Source organism: Mycteria americana, chromosome 9, assembly GCF_035582795.1.
Source record: "Mycteria americana isolate JAX WOST 10 ecotype Jacksonville Zoo and Gardens chromosome 9, USCA_MyAme_1.0, whole genome shotgun sequence".
Taxonomy (NCBI): domain Eukaryota; kingdom Metazoa; phylum Chordata; class Aves; order Ciconiiformes; family Ciconiidae; genus Mycteria; species Mycteria americana.
In genome coordinates this window covers 44,626,377-44,648,514 of record NC_134373.1, presented here as the reverse complement: position 1 = coordinate 44,648,514, position 22,138 = coordinate 44,626,377, and the positions used below count along the sequence as shown (strand labels likewise).

The following is a 22,138-nucleotide window of genomic DNA, read 5'->3' as shown; positions in this document are numbered from 1 at the left end:
TCAGTAAAGTCTTCAGGCCAGTTGTCAAAATCTGTACTTAGACAAGACGTTATTTAGGTTTTAAAGCAGCAATTACAAAACATCTCTCTGAAGTTAGGAAAGAAGTTAAGAATTTGAGAGAAGAAATTGATGAGATGTTTCACTGAGGATGAAGGAGCAGCCATTTCTGAAAGCCAAACTTGTTTGATTTTGGTAATCCCCTTGTCAAGCATGTTACTGCTTTTGTGGCCTCTCTACCTTTGCCTTCCACAGCAGTGATTTAGATGGGAAGTGTAAAATTTTTCAGAATGATTGATTATAATTACCTGAAATCATGCAAATCTGGAAATCTGTCCATAAACAGAATTCTAACAGATTTTTGCCACCTTGTTGTTTGTAATGCATACAGAAACACTGAAATGGTTGTTTTGTTTTCAGAGAATAAGGAGGTGTTGATTATGTATTGTTTCTTAGTTTTATGTTTAAGAAAAATTGGGAATTTCAATAATTAGTATTTTGAAGCCTAAGGGCTTATCTATTTTGAGGTATTACTAGTGAAGAGGTTCTTTTTTTTATTCAGAATACTTGTTACTGACAGGGAAAAACCCAGAAATATTAAAAAGTAATTTCTTACAAGTATATGCTATTAATACATGCAGTGATGCGTGTTTTAGACCTTCATCCTTAATTTCCTCCAGGTTGAATGGTGGATGTATAATGACTATGTAGAAAGTGTATTGTTGTTTTAAGCAGAAATTATTCTACTTTGGTGTTCCCATTGTAAAGAAACAAGAAAGAACTTGAACATTCCAATCCTGTCCCCTTCACTTTTAAAAGTTCATTTCAAAGTGTTAACATGCCAACAGTAGTCAGCTTAACTTTAATTGTATATATTTTGGGATGTGTGTGTATATATATTTTCAGCTGATGATTTTTTTTTATCATCATTGTCATTTGTAATTGCAGATAGAAAAGTGCACCTGTCTCATTTTCTTAAAGCTAAGATCAATATTACTTAGAAATTACCAAGGTACTTAAAAATTTTGTCAGAGGATTTTAGTTAACCATCTAATGTCAGTCTGTGGTCCTCAGTTTATTTTGCAACAGTTGATTGTGTTGATGCTAAAAAAGAGAACACCTTTTACCACACTATTATGTCACTTGACGAAATATACAGATGGTAATTATGACAAATGTATCCAGCTACTCCTTATCAGCTCAACTGTTGTAATTGACTGTCTGTTCAAATTGTAAAGTAAGATGGCTACTTAATCATCTCTATGATGGATGTGAGGAACAGGAAAGCAAGTTAATTTATGTGTGTTTCTTAAAGTGTTCTCTATTTCCTGTTCAGTAGTTACGATACTGGTATCTGGCCTGAAAGTCTTAAATGCATACTCTGAACATGTATAGTACTATTTATTTTACTGTTACGTTTTCAGAGCAGAATCTGCAGCTTTTTATGTGAAAGAAGGAAAGTTTTAAAAGCTTCACTAAGGAAAAAGAATTGTACGTATAAAAACGGAAAGCACTGTAGCATATTTGATAGTATTCTTAATGATAGAATTATGGGAGTCAATGCTTTTTTGAAGGTCCCGGGTCTGATTAGAGAGACTCTCAGGAAAGTTTATTGACTTGTCTTCTGCGGCGTTAAGTTTGACACCTCTGGCCATAAATAAAACTTCAATCAGCAAAAGAGAATGAGCAACTGTTCTACAAAATACAATGACAGAGTAAATAAGACTGACATTTCTTGCTGTATGACTGTTGCTTATGGCTGTGATTTTTTTCCTGCACTTAAAAGATTCAACTATGCATGCTGGGCCAGATCTAGTGTCCATTAAAAGCAGTGAGACATTTTCAGTTGCGTTTAGGTTGACACCACTTCCTTCCCGAGGATTGGCCACACTTCCATATCTGCTAGGAATTTTCTTTTAAGATCAGTTTTACAAAGTGCTTTGGCTGACTTAGTTAAAATGTAGAAATCATTTTTTTCACATTGCTTTCTCTTGTGTATGTGTAGTCCAAAATTAACCCTATATCATAAATCACAAAGTATTCTACTCAGTTTATCATATGGATTAGTAGGTGTTCTGTTTTGTCTTTAAAAACAGAACAGAGAAATTGTGGGAATCTTTTTTTCTCCCCGTTTGTGTACATGTAAATCTGTGTTATGATAGTTGTGTATTTATCTTTGACACTTAAAATTTATCCTGCCATAGAATTTTAAGAGTGCATTGTGCCTTTCAAATGGTAAGTCCACGCAGATTGTCTTTAGTTTGAAAATTATTTTATCACTCATTTAAAATTATTGCTTTGAGGTGCCATCTCACTTTTCTCCTCCTGCAGTCAAAGAGTAGGTCCTGGTTCCTGCAGCTGTGCTTATTTTGCCTCTCTTTCCACAGTTGGTGTGAGTTTCTCTCCCTTCTGTTACCAAGTTCCAAAGTGCAAAACTTAGAACAGTTTGGCTTATTGTATCAGATTACATTTTAGAGGTCACTTCTTCAGAACATTATTTATTCTAAACTTAAATCCGGTGTACTCTTGCTTTTCAGATCTGGGAATGTTAAAGACGGTTCTTTGGTGGCCTGTGCATTTTCTCCTAATGGAAATTTCTTTATCACTGGATCATCGTGTGGTGATTTAACCATTTGGGATGATAAAATGAGATGCCTGTATAATGAAAAAGCACATGATCTTGGCGTTAGCTGCTGTGATATTTCTTCACAGCCAATTTCTGGTTAGTTACTTGACTCGTCAGGGGAGGAACGTGGAAAAAAAAAAGAGTTGTTTTATTTCTCTTTATCTCTTGTTTTCATAGTCCTTTTGTCATCAGTGCTCAAGATGCAAATGATATTGGGAAGAGCTGATGTTTTAGAATATTATGAATATTCTTAAGTAAAAACTGTGGTCAGGTTGATGACAAGGAATGTACTAGGTCAACAAACAAGGTGATTAGCATGCTTACGATAGCTTTCAGTAGCTAATTATCCTGTCAGGGTTTTGGCCAATGTTTGGGCAGTGTCTGTAAGCGATGCCTATCTCCAGGGGTTAACAAAGGTGTTAGAAGATGCAGTGCTTCATTACCATTGCCACTTTACTCTCTCATACCTTGGTTCCCCAAGGAACAGGACTGGATTAAAGCAATGCAGAGAACTGTAAACCTAATAAGCTGAATGCTTGAGCTGTGGGGTGTGAATATAGACTGTTTTCCTGCACCTGACTTTCTCAGTTGGAGGAATTTGGGGGAGCAATGAGCCCAGAATCTCATGTGTCCCACTAAGATATGGTACTGTTCAAATGTCTTACAGCTGTTTTAGCTGACCTCACTGTATAAGTTGCATTTCAATGTTGTCATTATGTGCTTCTTCACAGTTGTGATGGGCAAGAACTTAGTTTTTTCTTTTGAGAATGAAATCTGATATTCTTTTATATATTTGGGTATAGAGATCAAAAACATAAGGCATGCATAGTGTAGGCCTTTCTCAGGGCTGCATTGCATATTATGTTGAGTTTTCATTCATTTCACATTTGTAAGGCTTTCTGGAGCTAAAATAATTAGAACCTAGATTTCTCTATATGCAAAAACATGTATACTGGAAATTGCATATCTAAACTTCCAGCTATCTCAGGGAAAGCTTTGCATTTGTGTGTACAGGCTTTTAAAATTATTGTTGTGGTTTAACCCTGGCGCGCAGCTCAGCTCCATGCAGCCGCTCACTCAGTCTCTCCCAGTGGGAGGGGGAGAGAATCGAAGGGCAAAAGGGCAAAAACTCATGGGTTAAGATAAAGACAGTTTAACAGAGAAAGCAAAAGCTGCACGTGCACGCAAAGCAAAAGAAGGAATTCATTCACTGCTTCCCATCAGCAGGCAGGTGTTCAGCCATCTCCCGTAAAGCAGGGCTCCATCACATGTTGCTGTAACTCCAAATGTCCTCCCTTCTTCCTCCAGCTTTTATTGCTGAGCATGATGCCATATGGTACGGGATAACCCTTTGGTTGGTTGGGGTCAGCTGTCCCAGCCGTGTCCCCTCCTAGCTCCTTGTGCCCCCCCATGTGCCCCCTCAGCCTGCTCGCTGGTGGGGTGGGGTGAGGAGCAGAAGAGGCCTTGAGGCTGTGCAAGTGCTGCTCCGCAGTAACTAACACATCCCAGGGTTATCAACGCTCTTTTGGTCACTATCCAAACATAGTACCATAGGAGCTACTATCCCAGCCAAAACCAGTACAATTATGTTGCAACACGGACTTTTTGTATAATTGTGTGGGAATACTGAAGAGTTGCATGTCTAAGCTTACATAGCTTGTATAGTGGGAAGAAACATTTGCACAGACAAGAACTTCTATTTGAAATATCCTGGTAGAAGTTAATTGCAGTGTAGGGAAGTGTCATAGCTGAACAACTAAATACTGGAAATTCTGAAATATGTATAAGAGCCTGAAAAGCTGAAAGGTTAATTTGTATAAATTTTTGTCAGGTAAAAGTGTTTAATAAAGAGTTAGCAAATCACATCATCTGCTTTTGATAGAGGTTGGGAAATTGGGCAGAAGCCTCATTGTCAGATTTAGGAAGTAATGCTGTAACTTGTCTTAACAACCTTGTAGGTATACTTTTGTGCTTTCCAGATCTACTATGGAGACAGAGTGGTCTCCATAAAGATATGTAGGCTTCTGTTTTCAGAGTACACATGAGCTCCTCTTTCAAAGGTACCAAAAATTATAACTGAGCAGCACTTGCATCTTTCAGTGCTAAACACAGCAATAAGTACTGCTGTCTGTGTACCAGCTTGTCTAAGAAGGTGGTACAGAACAGAAAGAAAGCAGGAGAAGCAGCAGGGAGAAAAGCAGGACAGAAGCAGGAGAAAGCTGAGGAGGTAGGATGTGAGCATATGCTTCAGTATGGAGAATTAGTGACTGACAATACCAAATCAATCAAAGGTGTGTCCACTGAAAGGTGTAGGGACAGCATTGAATTAATCTGTCACAATAGGAAGGGGATTAAGGAAGGGGACAGATCTTTCTTGGTGAAAATACTACCCAAAAAATTCCATTATGAACTAAGAGTTGCACCTGAGGGCAAAGGAACAAGTTGAAGCTGAAACAGATCAGAGTGTAATTTCCACCGCTCCATTTCCTGTTGAGATTATTCTCTTGGTTTAAAAAAGTATGTTACCAGCCCTTCAGCCTTCTGCTAAGATGGAGAGAAATAGGCAAGCAAGCAAGTATAGGCAAGTATTTCCTACACTGTGGATTTTTTTAGCTGATCTATGATCATTCTTAATTTTATTTAAGCCATATGCTACGGAAAGTCAACATTTTTCCTTTTTGTATGTTGCTGTTTAATCACCAAGGATTGAAGCTTCTGGGATTATTGGCAGATTGAACACATTACAAAATCCTTACAAGTAGTGCTTATCCAATACAATTAAAGATGGTTTTAGATTGAGACTCTCTTTACCTGCTTAATTCAGAGCAAAATTAGAAGCGGAGTTTCTGATTGGTTCTTTGTACTTTAGACTATTTGTAACAGATGATTCTCCTACCTTTAAGGTGGATTCAGTCACAGTTGCATAGAAGCTCATCAGATCTAGAGCAGTTTTAATGCTGTGTGGGCTTTCCCATCTGACTGCAAAGTTTCAGTGCTGCCCTCCTCCTGAATAAGTAAACTTCAGTGAAATTACCTAGTGATACTGTTAAAAAATTGGCAGATCTTGCTAAAATTTTCTAGTGAACCTCAGTGGAAGACAGTATAGTCTTCCTCCAACTTATCCCAAAGAGCTCTGCGTGTACAAGACTGTAATACCCCATTAACAAGTTGGTAACTTGTAAAATACTGTTAAAGTCTGTGCATCATGACAGAATTCTCATCCAGACCAAGTTTCCAAGCAACATGTTCTTAGTTACAAAGAACTGTGTTTTTACGACATGATAGCTAATGCATGCTACTCATCTCCGTAAGACCCAAATCTTACACTGTAAAATCCTAGCAAAAATGATGCACTTCGATGCTTTAACAGATTTGAGGTAAGTCCTAAGATCTGCCGCTGGTAACAACACGTTACTAGTCCTAAGGGCTGGTAACAACATGTTACCAGTCCTAAGGGCTGGTAACGTGTGAACAGACAGATCTATGTATACTAGGATTTTATCATGATAACCATATGAAATTAAAATATACTTTATGTGGTGGAAAAATGGAGATAAAATCTCTGGGGTTATTTTGTTAGACACTTTACAGTAAATATTTTGACATTTCTGGTAACTACAGAGCTGGAAGGATGAGCCCTTAAAACATCTGTTGTGATTTTCTGATTTCCAGCCTTAATCCTGGTGATTCTTGTAGGAATTCAAAGACTTGGTACTGGCAGAGGTAATGCCACTGAAGGATTGTTATGGTGACTTGTGTCAGGCTGGTATGCCAGCTCGGTGGAGTAGAAGAGCAGAAATAATTTGGCACAGGATTTAAGATTAAAAAAAATTTATAATGGGCTGAAACAACACATTTAGAATGGAACATGATAATTCAGAAATGTTCATATCCACTGAATAGAGAGGGGAAGGCTATAAAACTATTACTGTTGTATTTCATCTTTAATACAGTATTTCTCGAGTGGTTGGCTGAACTGCAGTCATGAAACATAACTTAGTTTATAAAAATGAAGAGCTGAACATTTAAAATTATGAAAATAGCCTGTCAGATATTATAAAATTTTGTACATGCATATGTCGTTAAGTTTGAGAACTACTGAACTCTAGAAGAAATGGATATAACTATATAATTTAGGTTAAAAGACTATATTTAAGTCCTCTATCAGTAGATAGAGGAATCAAGAAATTTACCATCAAGAAAACTTAAAATATGAGCCCAGTTCTGGTCTTTATCTACTTGTTGAGGAAACAGTATAACAGGAATGCGTATTTCTTACTTCTAAATGGTTTTAGAACTTCTGCAATTTTTTAATTAATACTTTTTAGAAGTAGTACTGAGATTAACGAAATTTACCAAATTCCAGTGTAAGAATGCTGATGTAGTTTACTGATATGCTGTTATTTTCAGTGCTTCTGATTCCCACTAATATATTTGAATTTTATCAGATGGTGAACATGGATTCAGATACTTCCAGATGGCTTCTTGTGGTCAAGATAATCAGATCAAACTCTGGCTTATTTTGTTTGCAGATTTCTTAGGTGTGTATAGTGATGATTTTTTCATATTCTAATGTCTTAAGTCTTTAGTAAGAATTTACATCTAAGATCAAATTTATACTGCTGTCGTGGATTCACAGCCAAACTAACCACAAGTTGAAAGTTTTCTTTGAATTTAGCAGGAGAGCAGCTAAGGCATGCAGCACTTTGTGACATTGGGCCCTGTAGATTTTATTTAGTGATCTATTTATCAATAATTGTAATAGTAAAGATTTCAAAAAAATTTCCCCCAATTCCCTCAAACTTAATGTTATGATAAACATTTGGTTTTAATTAGCATTTTTATCTTTTGGTAACCAGTAACATTTCTACTGTGGCCTTTGATAGGTTGAAACCTGGTAATCTACCAGGCCAGGGAGACCTTTCCTTTCATCTTCCAGTACATCTTGGCCCTTGCGCAAGAGCTGGAGAAATGAAAACAGTGTTGGCTCCTGCTAAAACTGCCATGTAGATGTGTGATTGCTATGTAGAGACTAGGCAGATGGCCAAAAACATCTTCAGTGGGTATTTTTTTGTAATCTCTTTTATATAGAAGTCTGTAAGGATTAATATTGTGTGTACAAATACACATTTAATTATCTAAAACACTGTTAGACGTGCTAAGACTACAAAGTGAGGCAGAGATGTTTAAGTTGTCTCTGTGATCTTTTATCCCCTTTTTTGTAGACAGTATGTCACAGAGTCAGATCTTTGGTGCTGCTTTATGCTTCTAAAAGCAGCTTGTCTTATACCTTGTCAAATATGTCCATATGTAATAATTTACTTTTTGTATTTTTAGGTGTTGAATTAAAATATAAATGCACATTGAATGGACATTCTGCCCCAGTTCTGGCTTGTGCATTTTCTTATGACGGGCAGATGTTAGTTTCAGGGTAAGCAGTATCTTTTATTTGTTTAAATTTCATGCAGATGGCCGTCCAGGTTCACGCTTCAGTATTGTAAAACAGAAAGTTCAAAAGAGTTGGAGATTTCAAAATATATTTCCAATAATTAAGGAATAGTTCTGTGACCTCCAGAACAATATTGAAGTGTCTTCCCAATTGGTCTGTGTCTTGTGGGTGATTGAGTTTGAAATCTAGAATGCTGCAAGCTCTGTTTTCTTGAGTATTGTAATGAGATTCATGGTTTCCTGGCTTTGGGGAATTTATGTGGCCTTTCACATGGATACTCTAGCATCGATTAAAAATACAAATCTACATTGCAATCTTATGTCTCTTTTGGGACACCATTTAGGATTTCGTTCTCATTCACACACTTTCAGGAACTTTTTAGAAAGTTAAATATCTTGAGATTTTTTTCTTTGATAGATTTGGTTGAAATTAAAAATTTCCTCACTGATCCGCACCCAGAGTATGGCAACATAAGCCTTTTTTCCATAAAAAGTGCATGACTGAGATAACTGTAGACCTGTGTTTTTGATGTCAGCCCTGTACAGAATAGTGGTTAAGACCCAAATTAATAATGAACCATCATTTAGAGACTAATATTATTACTAGTCTTTGTTAGAGGGTGATAAGGGAGTTGCCAGTGTCATTGCAAGGTCACTCTATTATGTTTGAAAGACCCAGGAGGGTGGAGGTGATGGGAAGATTCCTGATGTCTGGAAAGATGCAAATGTCACACTTAACCTCCAAGAAGGGCAAGGTAGAGGATCCAGGGAACTACAGGCCAGTTAGCCTAACTCCAGTCTCTGGGAAGGTTATGGAGCAAATCCTTCTAGTGGGCTTGGAAGCCGTTTGCAAGCACAACATGTTTGGGGAAAGCAGCAGGAATTGAACAAGGGCAAACCGAGCCTGACCAACCTGTCTGCCTTCTGTGATGAGAAGGCTGGCTGGGTGAACAAGGGGAGAGCAGCGTGTGTTTTACATTTCAACTTTAGCAAGGCTTTTGTCATGGTCTCCCAATGTAGTCTTATCGCCAAATTTGGGAGATATAGATCAGAAAGGTGGACAGTAAGTTGTGTGGAAAAATGGGACTGTCAGGCTCAAATGGTTGGTGATCAGCAGCACAGAGATAAACTGGCAGCTGGTTACTAGTGGCTTTCCTCAGGGATAAAGCTGTTGAAAGCGGAAATTGTAAATAAGGTAGATATAATAATTTATGTTTTTATGAATATTAATGACTGAATGCTTTTATTCTGTACTTCTCATGAAAAGTGCTTAATCACTTCTAAACTAAGTGGCAACTTGAAATAACAAATAAAATGATTAAACTCTAAATTTTAATTGTCTTTTTTATGAAGATTTTCTAAACTGAAATGGAAAACCTGATGTCTTGCAAAGGAAAAAAAAAAGACTGCAATAGCCAGCAAATAAACTTAAAACTATACAAACCCCAGGAGACAATAGCTTGCCTTGACATTTTTCTTTGTATTCTTTTTAAGGGAGTCTTTTTCAGTATTTGAAGATCATTAGAAATGTTTGCGATCTAGAGTTATTTTATTTTCCATTAGACATATGGATTATTGTTTTCACTTACATTGTCATAAGTGAAATGTCTATCCCATAAAGTCTTTCAGGAAACACTGCTGTCATGGTAAATAACTATGCAATTGGTATTTCATGAAATATTTTATGTATTGATTGCATTGCACTGCTATATTTTATGTATTGCATTGTGCTACTTCCTCTAGCTTGCTTTACAAATGAAAAGGTTTCAAAAATAAATAGAAGTCCTGAGTGTAGATAATGGATAGCCAGATTCTCTGCATCTGCTTTACAGATACTGCTTGCAAAGACATAAAAGTAGATACAATACAGACAGTGGGGAGCAGTGGGAGTGGGGGCTAGTTTGCATAAGCACTGTGCAAATCCTCTACATCAGAAATTCTCGTGGATGTGCAGAGTTTTTGTATTTAACTACTGTTTTTTACATCATGCTGGAGGTACAGCTAAGCAGTGGTGGTGTTTTAAGGTGGGCATGGGTGGAGGGGATTTAGATATCTAAGCTTTTCGTAAAGCGGTGTTAAGAAATCTGTTTGCGGAAAAGGTTTTTTCTTCCTCTTAATTAAAAATAGTTTCCTTTCTCCTCTCTGCATCATTTTAATGTTGATATATGTTTTTTTTTAAAAGGTCTGTGGACAAGTGTGTCATAATACATGAAACTGTAAGTATAGCATAGTGCAAGATCATTCATTGGATTGTTGTCTTTAAATATCAGCACTGGTTCTGCAGTGTCTTATCAATGTAAAGAAATATTAAAGAATAGGAACTATATAAACCCCAAATATTTACTGTGCACTGGGGGGGGGAGGAGGCGTTCGAGGAAAAATATTTCTTGAGAATTGATCAGTCTTTCTCACTTTTTATTTACATTTCTTTGAGGGGTTTGTTACTTGATTTCTCTACAGTAGAGTATTATTCAATGAATTCCATACTTAAATGTTATCTTCATATTGAAGTAGAAGGATTTTTTGTTATCCTAAATTTATCTTAGCTTCCAAAGCAAGAAGGACTGGAGCTTTTGACATAAAATCAGGAATGGTGATCATAGGAATTCTTTAGTTAATTACATATAAAATACACATAAAATAGAAGCATAAAAAAGAATTCAAGAAAATGTTTATGTTAAATACAATGTCTTTTCTTTAAAACATATTGTCTAGGCATTTTCTATAATACTGTTATTACATCCTTCGTGGTTCACCTGTAAGTGGTATTTACCTTTAGTACTTTATAGTATTAATAATAATTTTGCTGAAAATGAAGGATGAACAAATTTTAAGCTTCTTCAGCTTGCTCTGCACATACTATTGTACTGATACAATTTTTCAATTAGGGTTAAAGTTTTTCACCAAAATCACTAATTTGATACCTTCCCAATCTTTGGCCCAATTATTTTAGTAGTTTGAAGCTTAGACAGATGTGTAAGAAGTCCTGTAGATTTTTGGAACCCCAGAAAACTGAAAGATGCAGAAACCACAGTATAAGTATTTCTTAATACTATTTGTCAGCTTTTGCGGCCTTAGGTTTTTGCCAAATGGGACAGTAACTTTTATAGCTGTTGAGGAGAAGTGGGGACAATAAACCTTTGTGGGAGGGAGAGGGATTTCAACCTAAAATACGGCACTTTCCTCATGATGGACAGCTCAAAAAACTGGAGAGCTGACTGATCAGTTAGTGATTCAGAATAACTTTGCTCTTCATCTTTCCAATCTGTCTGTACCTGTCAAAGAAATAGTGTCTTTCGTAAGAAGGAAAAGCTTTTAAAGCATAAGTTAAAACTGTGCAGAAACTCAGGAATTTGTTTTTTAGTAGCATCTAGTGGCCAAATAGGAGAACCACAGGTGCGATTAATTATTGGCCCAATTCAAGGGTTGTAGCGTGAAGTCTATTTGAATCTCAGTTACCTCTTCACTTTTGGTCATTTCTAATCCTGGATTGTAGAAGAAATGTTTTTATCTGCATGAGCAACCAGCCACTACGGATGTAATTAATTCAGTTGGTATTTCTGGCATTGTTATGTCGAAAGTTCCGTGCTGGCTGATTGTTGAAGGGTAGCAGTGTTCCAGTGAACTGAATAGGGGGCTTGAAGCAGGAAATTCAAGTTGCATTTCTGACTCTGCTGCTGATCAGCTTTGGCAAGGTTGTATAACTTCTCTGAAGGTAACTTCTGTCATCTTCCAAGAAGCAATATTATTCCTTATTTTGAAAGAACGTATACAAATGAATGAACTTTTTTTTTTTATTCTTTAAGATTTAAAATGACAAATATTCTTTTACAGAGTACTGGCAATACCCTTCATACTTTGTCTCAGCATACCAGGTAAGAATTCAGTATTTTTCTGTTTTACTGTTAATAAATAAAAGAAATTAAATCCTTTTCCTGTGAATTTTCACACATTTATTTTTATTTGCAGATATGTTACAACTTGTGCTTTTGCACCATATAGTCCCTTACTTGCCACAGGTTCAATGGATAAAACTGTGAACATATGGCAGTTTGACCTTAAGCAACCCTGTGCAGGTTAGTATGTGAAGTATTGTAATCTGTTCTTTAAATTTAAAGCACAATATTGTTAAACACCTTCTGAAGACGCAAAAACCCCACTTTTTCTTACGTGCAGTTAGTTCGTAACCTCAGGATTGTGTGCATGTTATTTATCGTTTCTCTGAATTGATCTTATTAATGTCCTACAGAGGTATTATCTTTTTGTTTTTTAAAGAAAAGATATACTAGAAGTATTTTAATTTTATTAATCTGCTATATCTTATTTTCTGATATTCACCATTTCTTACTCTCTGGACAGCATTTAAGAGATGAATATTATTCCCAGAGCGCTGAAAGACTTTCTGGACAAGTATCATTGGCGATGAGTAGAACAGAAAATATGCTAATTGCAAGCATAACTGTCAACAAGAAATACAGCTTACCAGTTGTTATAGGTGAAAAAAACAGGATAATTAAGGTTACAAAATATATCAGCACCTAAAGTATGTGGAACAAAGGTACATAGATCTTTGTTCAAAGCACAAGAGTAAGTCTGGACTTTGGTCTGCTTTTCTAAGGAGGTGCGAGACTTGGTTTCAGTGTCTGCTGACACTTTTCTGTCTTTTAGTTCAATTGAAATTTGACAGAAGTGTAGGCACCTAAGAGATTAAATTCCTCTAAACTTTGAAAATTGATAGGTAAAAGACAAACCCAAATTATTGCCTGCCACTGAAATGATGTCTAATAAACATTTATTTTGTTAGATATTGGGGAACGTATAGTACTGAGAACGCTAGAAAACCAGAGTTCATTACTGCCATTGTTCTTAGAACTGGGCTTTTTTTCATTGTTGGTTTTTGGGGGGTGGGGGTGCTGTTTGGTTGGTTGGTTGGGTTTTTTTAACTCTTATCTTACCTTTCCAAAGGAAATACTGTAGAAAATGAATCGAAGGTGGCTGTTGAGGACTGGTCAGAGGACGATGTTTCAGCCTGGCTTTGTGCACAAGACTTAGCAGACTTTGTTGAGCTTTTCAAAATGAATAACATTGATGGCAAGGAACTACTGAATCTTACTAAAGAAAGCCTGACTAATGAATTAAAAATTGGTAAGCGTATAGAAATCCAAATAGTTTTTAATCTTTAGAGTACGTGTGAAATGTTGGAATGAAAACAAGTTAGGGGTTCCATTCATGGATGTTTTTTTCTCTGAAATGCATTTTTATTTCATTACCAGGGCTGATAAAACCCCTAATGTCACGTTATCCACAATACTCTTTTTTTTTTTTTTTTTTTTGTCTTTGCTTATACCTAGAGACATAAAATGCACTTCTACCAACAATGCAGTGTTAAGTGGTCTTACCTGCTTTCATTTCTATTTTCCTTTTTAGATCTTGTATCATTAAGCTGTGGAAAAAGAATTTCAGCTTTTGTGTATACTTAATGATTCTGACTTTGGTAAATAGGGTATTCTATAGTTTTTTCCTATCAGTCTGCAAAAGTGCTAGCTTTATAATACTATGTGGTCAACTACCTTGACTCTAGCAGTGAAATTCTTCAGTGTATTGTTACCATAATAGAAAAGCACAAGGTATGTTTTAGTTTTTACTTATTTTGGAGATGAAGCATTTGATGTTGACATTTAGTAAGGATCAAGCAAAGCTTGCCTGGCTCAGGCACTTTATTTCATCAGGCGTCCTAGTTAATACAGTGTCCTGTCACTTTATTGCAAAACTCTGATTACATTTTAGAAGGAATCACAAGGAAGTGCCATATTAGTAATGATTCCACAGTGGTAATTCTGAAATAAGAAATTTAAGGATGGTGAACTACACTGGAACTTTCTGAATATAAGCTCTCTATTCATTTTAATGGCTAGATTTAGGTGTAAATTAGGTGCTGGTATGTTTGCCAAAGTGAGATCAAGTATAGCAAAAGGCTGAATGAGTTAAGAAACCTTTTAAAAAGTACAGTTTTACTTCTAGAAGTTAGTATTCTTTGTTGTAAGAAGACTTCTCCCTTCCTTTTTTGTTTTATATGTGTGTGTGTGGTATTGGTCTGTATCAGATCATAGTATCTCTGTGTATCAACTAGCTTTGTTGAATTCTAGAAATCAACAGAGATGCTGGGAATCTGTCGGGAATTGTCATCCATGAAAGACACTTGGCTTCATCGGTTTTTGCACACATTTTCTTTAACATTGGAGTAGCCTAAAACTCTGTTGCAGCAATCACCAGCTGAGGCTAATCAAATAATGCTGACTAGAAAGTTATGTGAGAATTGAATGCAGTGTGACCAATGATGAGGACTGACCTGCTGAATATAGCGTTCTCTATGGGAAAAAAATCAACAAAAGCATGTGTTGCCTGATAGATTTGTCTATCAGACAAGACACTATCAAGAACAATTTCAAACTCAAATAAGAAAATAAAATCTGAGTTGTAAGAGCCCATTGTGAGGCAGGCTATAAGATGCAAAGGATGGATGTGGCTTTAGACAAAGCACATGTAGAATCAGCACAGGCTGATTATTGGAAGCTGTTGCTTTCTGGCTCTTTCATTTGCTATGAAAGGATGCAGTGAGGATTGATTATAGATATGAGCTGAAGTAGCTTCAGTATGTTCTTTCCCGTTACCAGGTAAAATGCTCAATGCTCAGTCTCTATTCTCAAGACTTTGGTATTTTGCCATGCTTTTTCTTTAGTAGGTACTTTAACACCCATCATAAGATTATAGGGAAAGGAGTCAGATTTTCACAGGTATCGGGCAGCTATAAGAAATTTTTTAAAAAGCTCTAACTGAAATCACTTACTATCTTAATAATCATAAGCTACTCCACAAATATGAACCAGCATATATGCAATGTGAAGCAATGAGTTCCACTTTAATGGTTATATGAAAGATGTTTTTAAAAGAAAATAATGAAACTACTCAAAGTCGCCAAATAAAACCATTCAAATCAGTCAGTTCTGAAGTGGTAAATGCTTGTGATTCCGCTTCTACATATCATTCTACAACTATAATTGTCACAGAATAGAAATTACGGCCTGATATATTTGTCTTGATGAATTGCGCTCTATCTGCCATGGCTCAAGCATTTACAAAATAGGAAAATACTATCTGCCTAAAGCTTGCATGCTTTTCAGTGTTATTCAAATTCAAGTTTAACTAAATTTTAGGAGTCCATCACTATACAAATACTTGAAAGAGCATGTCCTTTCTCTCCTTGATAACCTGTTTTCTTTGCTCTAAAAATGCAACATTTACCAGTTCCATATGATCTTGCCAAAGAACTCTTGAGTTTTTTTACAGTCTTTGCAAAGGGAGGTTTTTTTAGACCATTTTACCTGATGATTAATAGGATAGGAGCTTTTTCTTCTATTATTTTTTATTAGCTCCTCTTTTTTGTCCTGTTAGTCTTTGCTTCAGCTCTGATTTGCATGTAATAAAAAGGGTATGCTCACGCCTTTGAAGGCGTTTAATCTAAGAGAAAGTGATCAGGAAGTAGTTCACATAACATTTCATTAGCTGCTTTGATTGTTTTTGAGAGCTTTTTGAAAGAATGCTTCATTACCGTGCAAATGGGAACTAGCCTCTTTCCAACCTAATTGCCATATGATATAAATAACACTGTATTAAACTCTGTAAGATGTTGAACAAAAGTAAAGTGACCATTATATACATTCTGGCTGAAAAGCTTGTGTACATTCAACAAAGTTCAGGATTTCTCATTCTTAACAGACACAATGACACATTCATTGAAATTCTGTGATGCAGTTGAGTCAGAAAAAAAGGAATACACATCCTCTTCCAATTCAGAATACAAGGTGGGGGTACCTTATTCCATGCCTGCATACTCTTTTTCCTATCAGGCTAACTGATTTTGTTAATGTAAGGTGAATTTTGACTTCAGATTCATGTAAAGTGTATGTAAGGTGAATCTTTGTTTGCAGAGAGAGAGCAGGAGGTGAGACTAGGTCTAATTTTTGGAAAACCACACCTTCAGTTCAGGGGTTAGTGCCATACAAAGCATTTTGTACTGTAATATCACAAATTGTAAAGAAGTTGGAGGCATTCCAAATACTTTCCCTTCTTCTGCAGCACATTGAGAAAGCTTCTTTTCATGTGACTCTAAACTGATTTAGGTTAGGTATGTAAAGAGAACAGATTGTCTTAAAGGCAGTTCAACCCTTTCCTCACTTACTGCAGGGTGTCCTTAGAACATAACTTAAAACAAGGATGAATACACATAAACTACATTTTGAAATCTCTGATCAGGCTGACTTTGTCTTCTCTTCATCAGCAATGTACTATCAAAGATGTGGGGTTTTCGTCTTCCTCTCTTGGTTTTAAGGTTTCACTCTAGGTACATACAAAAAATATTAGTAAGTTCTTTCCTGTTTCACATCTTTATCAAGAAACCCTGGGTCTGAGAGTGAGCTTGAAAACAACATTTTGGAGCAGAATTTGAATCACTTGTGATTCACCATGCCTTACATGTATACTGAAGTAGGAGTAGACTTTGGGGGAATTGCTCAGTATAGATTAAACAGAAAATTGCACATGCTTTGCCTATATCAACAAAATCTTATTTTAAGTGTTCTTTTATAACTAGTTTTCAAAAGATGATGTGTCATGGATAATTCTTTAATCCCTGACTAGAGATTTACTCAGGAGGTAGTTAATTGAGGTGCAAACTGGATGCAATAATCTTTAATCTGTTTGCATGAGAGGAATTTAGGAAAAATTGCCAATATGATGAAGATTGTAGAAGATGACCTCAAAATCCAGTTATAACTACAGAATTATTTGGTTCCTTTTTGAACCTTTCTTTCCCTTGGTTTTATTCTTAATTTTTCTTGATCCCAAACTGATCTTGTGGATTTTTGCAAAATTGCCATGCAAACTCTTCCTAAGAATAAGCATGAACTTTTATTGTATTTCAGTACTGTATTTCAGGTCTTACATTGTCTTTATCTTTACATGTCACTACATAATCCTTACTATGGAAATGTAGGTTAATTTTTTTCTTCTGCATATATTTTTCTTACTCCATGACATCTTTTGTCTTTGCTGATTGAAATGACTTGCGTATCAGTGTGACTGAGTTTTATCCCTTTGCACACATTGTTTGAGGCAGCTGATTAATTGTACAGTAAAGCTGGAAGCACTGGTCTGTTAAGGCCAGTCTGCTTGGCAGTCCGCAGATGCGGTAGAGGAGTTGGTTGGAAGGCTGTTGTATCAGCTCTTTATTTTAGTACTTTAGTATTTTAGATGGATAATTAACCAGAGTAGGAACCAGCATTTACCACTACTAGATTGGAAGAAAAAATTGTGACACATTACACCCGCAGGTTTTTTTGATGTAAAACAATTTTTAAAAGGAGAAATGTTTTATGCTGCTGCAAGATGAAGATATCTGGGATGCATTTCCAATCTTGACAGGTTAAAACTGTAGCGTGACAGTTTATAGAACTATAAAATTACTTTTCTCATTGTCAGGTTTCTTTTTTCCTCTTCTGCTCACAATTAAGTTGGAAAGAATGGCTGCTGTCTCAAACACAGATATGGCTCTTTTTTCAGATTCACAGCTATTGTATATTCTCAGTAAACAGGTAATAGTAAGTACTCAGATCAGTTTTGGGATACTTAAATAAACTTGTGGTCCTTCATGGGGGAATATGTGTTAATCGGTATATCGTGCCTTACACGATAATGAAAAAGAGTTTATAGCACAATATGTACATTGTAGAGAGAAGAGCTTGCAAGTACCACAAATCTCAGATCAGAGTATTCTTCCTTTAAAAAAAAAAAAACAAAACCAAAACTAATGCAATTTTCATAGACAAAATACCGGCACTCAGGCTCCACAGGTCATTTTTAGCAAGAGAGATTATATTTAATTGAACTGAAATGAATGAATTGAATCTTTACTAAAACCAAAGATTCTTACTGCTCAGAATAACAGGGCCCCTCTTCCCCTAGCCATCCCCACCATTGGATTTTTATTTTTTTTTTTTTAAGGAATTTTGTTTTCTGCCAAGAACCAGCTCTACTACCTTCACTTGCAATAGTACATTACTCTATCTAATTTGAGAACATTTGTAGTAATATATTCATATACAATCAAATTTAAAAATACCAATTGTGAACACTAAGTATATGTTAGACTGGAGCTGTACGTCAGTATAAAAGGCAATGATGACTAGGCCACTGGGCATTTTAATCATGTTTTTTTGAAAACAATTTCTTCTGAAATGTCGTTCTCCCCCCAACATATAAGATGGTGTTCAGAGTTGGTCAGAAGCTGCATGCATTTTTTCAGCATGAGTTTCTTCTTGGATACAGCTGTTTTGTTTTGGTTTTTTTTTTTCCCCTAAATGAAGTATGCATTATTTTTGTTTACATGGAGTGAGTGCCTGGTCCTTTCACTGCTTTTGCTTGGGATGTCTTGTTTTGATAGTGAAACTGTAAATGTACATCATTGCATATAGCACTTCAAATAGCATAATCGAAGCACTGATGTCTTATGTTGCTTTGCAGATAGTCATGCCACTACAGTATCTGGGTTTGTTCCTAGTGAATGAGAAGTATAAACTGATTCTGCACAATGTGTGGGAATAAACATAACTTGTGTGTCCCCACCCCCTGCCCACCTTTAGTAGTTGGAATCAAGCATTAAACTAGATTGTGAACAATCTTTTTGGCAGATGTATTCATAACATATATCTTACAAAATGCAAACAAACATGATGAGAATTTATAAATTATTTAGATTCCCATACATTAATCTCAATATAATTTGTAAGTGTAAAGCCCCACCATTAATCCAAATTTAAGTTAGCAGCATTTGTACTATTTCGTAATATCTAATTCTGTGCTGAACATTTTTAAAAAAAGAGTTGAGCAACTCATCAAGATACTCTTACTTTGCTCTCTAGAGCTGATAGAAGTTAGTGAACATTTTCTGCAATCAGTTTAGCAGTAGCAGTGTTGTACAGTGGTGAGGTCCGGTGGGAACAATCTCATGCATCGTAATAAAGGAGGTCTGTTACTGAGACCTTGAACAAAAGGTAGAGGCCCATGGGTATCATGAGGGCTTCAGTATGTTTTACCCAGGTTTTTTAAGGTTTATCATAATCTTGCCAAGGGGATTGTCCACAGCAAGGTTATTTTTTTTATTTTTTTAAGAATGGACAGTTGGGAGTAAATGAAGTTTTATGGTTTTATTGATATTGTGTGAATGAGAGTGCACCTCATTATAAACGTGATGCACTTTTCTGGGGAGAGGAATGCCAGTGTACAATTTAATTGTAAAAGTAAGTTATTTCGATTTTGATACAGGTTGCTTACACAGGTGTTGCTTGAGCATTGAGGTGCTGCAAGTCTAAGACATTATCTTTCATGAAATAGGAGCATACAACAATGAAGTGTAATTTGCAGGCACAGTGTACAAACACACCTTGTTGTTTTGATGCATTGTTTGAAGACAGCAAAATTACTGTTGATGCGTCTTCACTTTATCAGCTTGAGTGCCTCTGAACTAAACAGTCTGAAAGAAAGCAAGGCAGCATGGCACAACCATAATTGTGTTTGTGGTTTTATTTTTAGATTAGGAGGACATTAATCTTTTAAAAAACACAGGTTCCGGCATTCTTCAGTCATCCCTTTGTAAGCCATAGGACAGCAATACTATACAACAGGTGTAGTGTATTGTAATAGAGATGTAAATGACCTTGTATAACAAAAGCTAACGTGAAGATTAAGGGAAATCCAATGAATTATACTTTTGCTGAAGTGGTATGTCCTTACATTTAGCATGACTGGAAGGACACAGCAGTCAGTAAAAAGGCAGTCAGTCCCTGTAATGTTAGTGGTACTCAGATTTTTACTCTGTCATTACTTTTTTAATCCCTGCAAACAGATAGTCACTGCACCAATAGTGTGTTTTGTAACACATCAGGCATTTAGAGAAATGACTGTATTTGTGGCTTGAAATTAGTTATTTACACTATGCCAGCTCCTTTTATTATGGATCTTGTATTTTATGGCTTGTATTAGATTTTAAACAATGTTTATATCAATTTAAATGCTTTAAGCATTCAAAGTTGTGTCAATATTCTAAAAGCATTTTTCTAAGACTAATATGAAAAAGCCATTCTAAGATTCATTGATGAGCTTTTTCAGGGCTCCTCTGGCAGGGAATGTTTTTATTATTTTTTTAAAATCTGGCACAGTTGGAAGCTAATCACTCACTCTGGCATGGTACAGTAGGAGAAAGACACAGCTGAGAAGTGAATGGGTGTGATACTTGCCATGCGGCAGAAATAAGCTTCACCGGGAGATTGACAGATAATCTGGGAAAAAAAAGGGTGTGTCAGGAAGGTAATTTTGCACACATGCTACCGCAGAGCCATAGAATGATAGAATGGTTTGGGTTGGAAGGGACCTTTAGAAATCATCTAGTTCTAACCCCTCTGCCATGGGCAGGGATGCCTTCCATTACATCAGGTTGGTCAAAGCCCATCCAGCCTGGCCTTGAACACTTCCGGGGATGGGACATCCACGACTTCTCTGGGCAACCTGTCACAGTAAAAAAAATTCTTCCCTATGTCCAGTCTAAACCTACCCTCTTTCAGTTTAAAACCACTGCCCCTTGTCCTGTCACTGCAGGCCCTGGTAAAAAGTGTCTCTCCATTTTTCTTATGATCCCCCTTTATATATTGAAAGGCTGCAACAAGGTCTCCTAGAGTCTTCTCCAGGCTGGACAAACCCAATGCTCTCAGCCTTTCTTCCCAGGAGAGGTGTTCCAGACCTCTGATCACTGTTGTGGCCCTCCTCTGGACCTGCTCCAACAGGTCCATGTCTTTCTTGTACTGGGGACCCCAGAGCTGGACGCAGTGCTCCACGTGGGGTCTGACGAGAGCCGAGTAGAGGTGGAATACCTCCCTCAAGCTGCTGGCCACGCTTCTTTTGATGCAGCCCAGAATACGACTGGATTTCTGGGCTGCAAGCACACATTGCCGGCTCATACCTCATTTTTCATCCACCAATATTCCCAAGTCCTTCTCTGCAGGGCTGCTCTCCATCCATTCATCCCCCAGCCTGTACTGATACTGGGGATTGCCCCGACCCCGGTGCAGGACCTTGCACTTGGCCTTTTTGAACTTCATGAGTTGGCCCACTCCTCAAGCCTGTCAGGGTCCCTCAGGATGGCATCCCTTCCCTCGGACGAATCAACTGCACCACTCAAGTTGGTGTCACCTGCAAATTTGCTGAGGGTGTACTCAGTGCCACTGCCTATGTCACTGATGATGATATTAAATAGTATTGGTTGAAGTGCGGACCTGTGAGGGACACCACTCGTTACTGGTTTCCATTTGGACATTGAGCTATTGACTGCAACTCTTTGGACATGGTCAGCCAGCCAACTCCTTATCCTTCTAGCAGTCCACCCATCAAACCCATCTCTAATTTAGAGACGAGGATGTTTTGTGGTACCATGTTAAAGGCCTTACAGAAGTCCAGGTAAATAACATCAGTAGTTCTTCCCTTATCCACCAATGCAGTCATAGAAGGCCACCAGATTAGTCAGGCATGATTTGCCCTTTGTGAAGCCATATTGGCTGTCTCTGGTCACCTCCCTGTCATCCATATGCCTTGACATAGCTTACAGGAGGATCTGTTCCATCTTCTTACCAGGCACAGAGGTGAAGCTGACTGGTCGATAGTTCCCAGGGTCCCCCTTTTTACCATTTTTAAAAACAGGTCAATAGAACTGTAACTCAAACTAGGGAATGGAAGCCCTACAACTGGCATGTGATTTTATTCTTGCTGCTGCATGCTTCCATTTTGTAAATTGGCACTCATTACCACTTACAGTGAAGATGAATGCATATATTAATTGTGGCTTGAGTTCAAGAAGTAGGAACGTGGTTCTGGATCTCCAGTAGCAGAGTCACAAGAACTCATAAGGCCTGGAATGCAAAGTCTCAGAACCTCTGTGTGAGTCTAATTATATGTGTGTTGTGC

The 22,138-nt window shown here is 36.9% G+C and overlaps 1 protein-coding gene across 21 annotated transcripts in view; it reads left to right on the top strand.

Annotated features, from left to right (window-relative positions):
• The window catches only part of WDSUB1 (WD repeat, sterile alpha motif and U-box domain containing 1), a 33,786-nt gene that overhangs the window by 5,672 nt on the left and 5,976 nt on the right, over positions 1 to 22,138 (top strand). For 18 of the 21 annotated variants that reach the window (XM_075512343.1, XM_075512341.1, XM_075512335.1 and 15 more), the window contains 7 exons: positions 2,535 to 2,719; positions 7,072 to 7,164; positions 7,961 to 8,054; positions 10,254 to 10,287; positions 11,906 to 11,946; positions 12,041 to 12,147; positions 13,037 to 13,216. In XM_075512343.1, coding sequence (XP_075368458.1) covers positions 2,535 to 2,719; positions 7,072 to 7,164; positions 7,961 to 8,054; positions 10,254 to 10,287; positions 11,906 to 11,946; positions 12,041 to 12,147; positions 13,037 to 13,216 — 734 coding nt within the window. Of the gene's footprint in view, positions 1 to 987; positions 1,010 to 2,534; positions 2,720 to 3,159; positions 3,269 to 7,071; positions 7,165 to 7,960; positions 8,055 to 10,253; positions 10,288 to 11,905; positions 11,947 to 12,040; positions 12,148 to 13,036; positions 13,217 to 22,138 lie in introns of those variants that run through there. The other 3 variants (XM_075512352.1, XM_075512354.1, XM_075512355.1) reach the window with 3 other exon arrangements.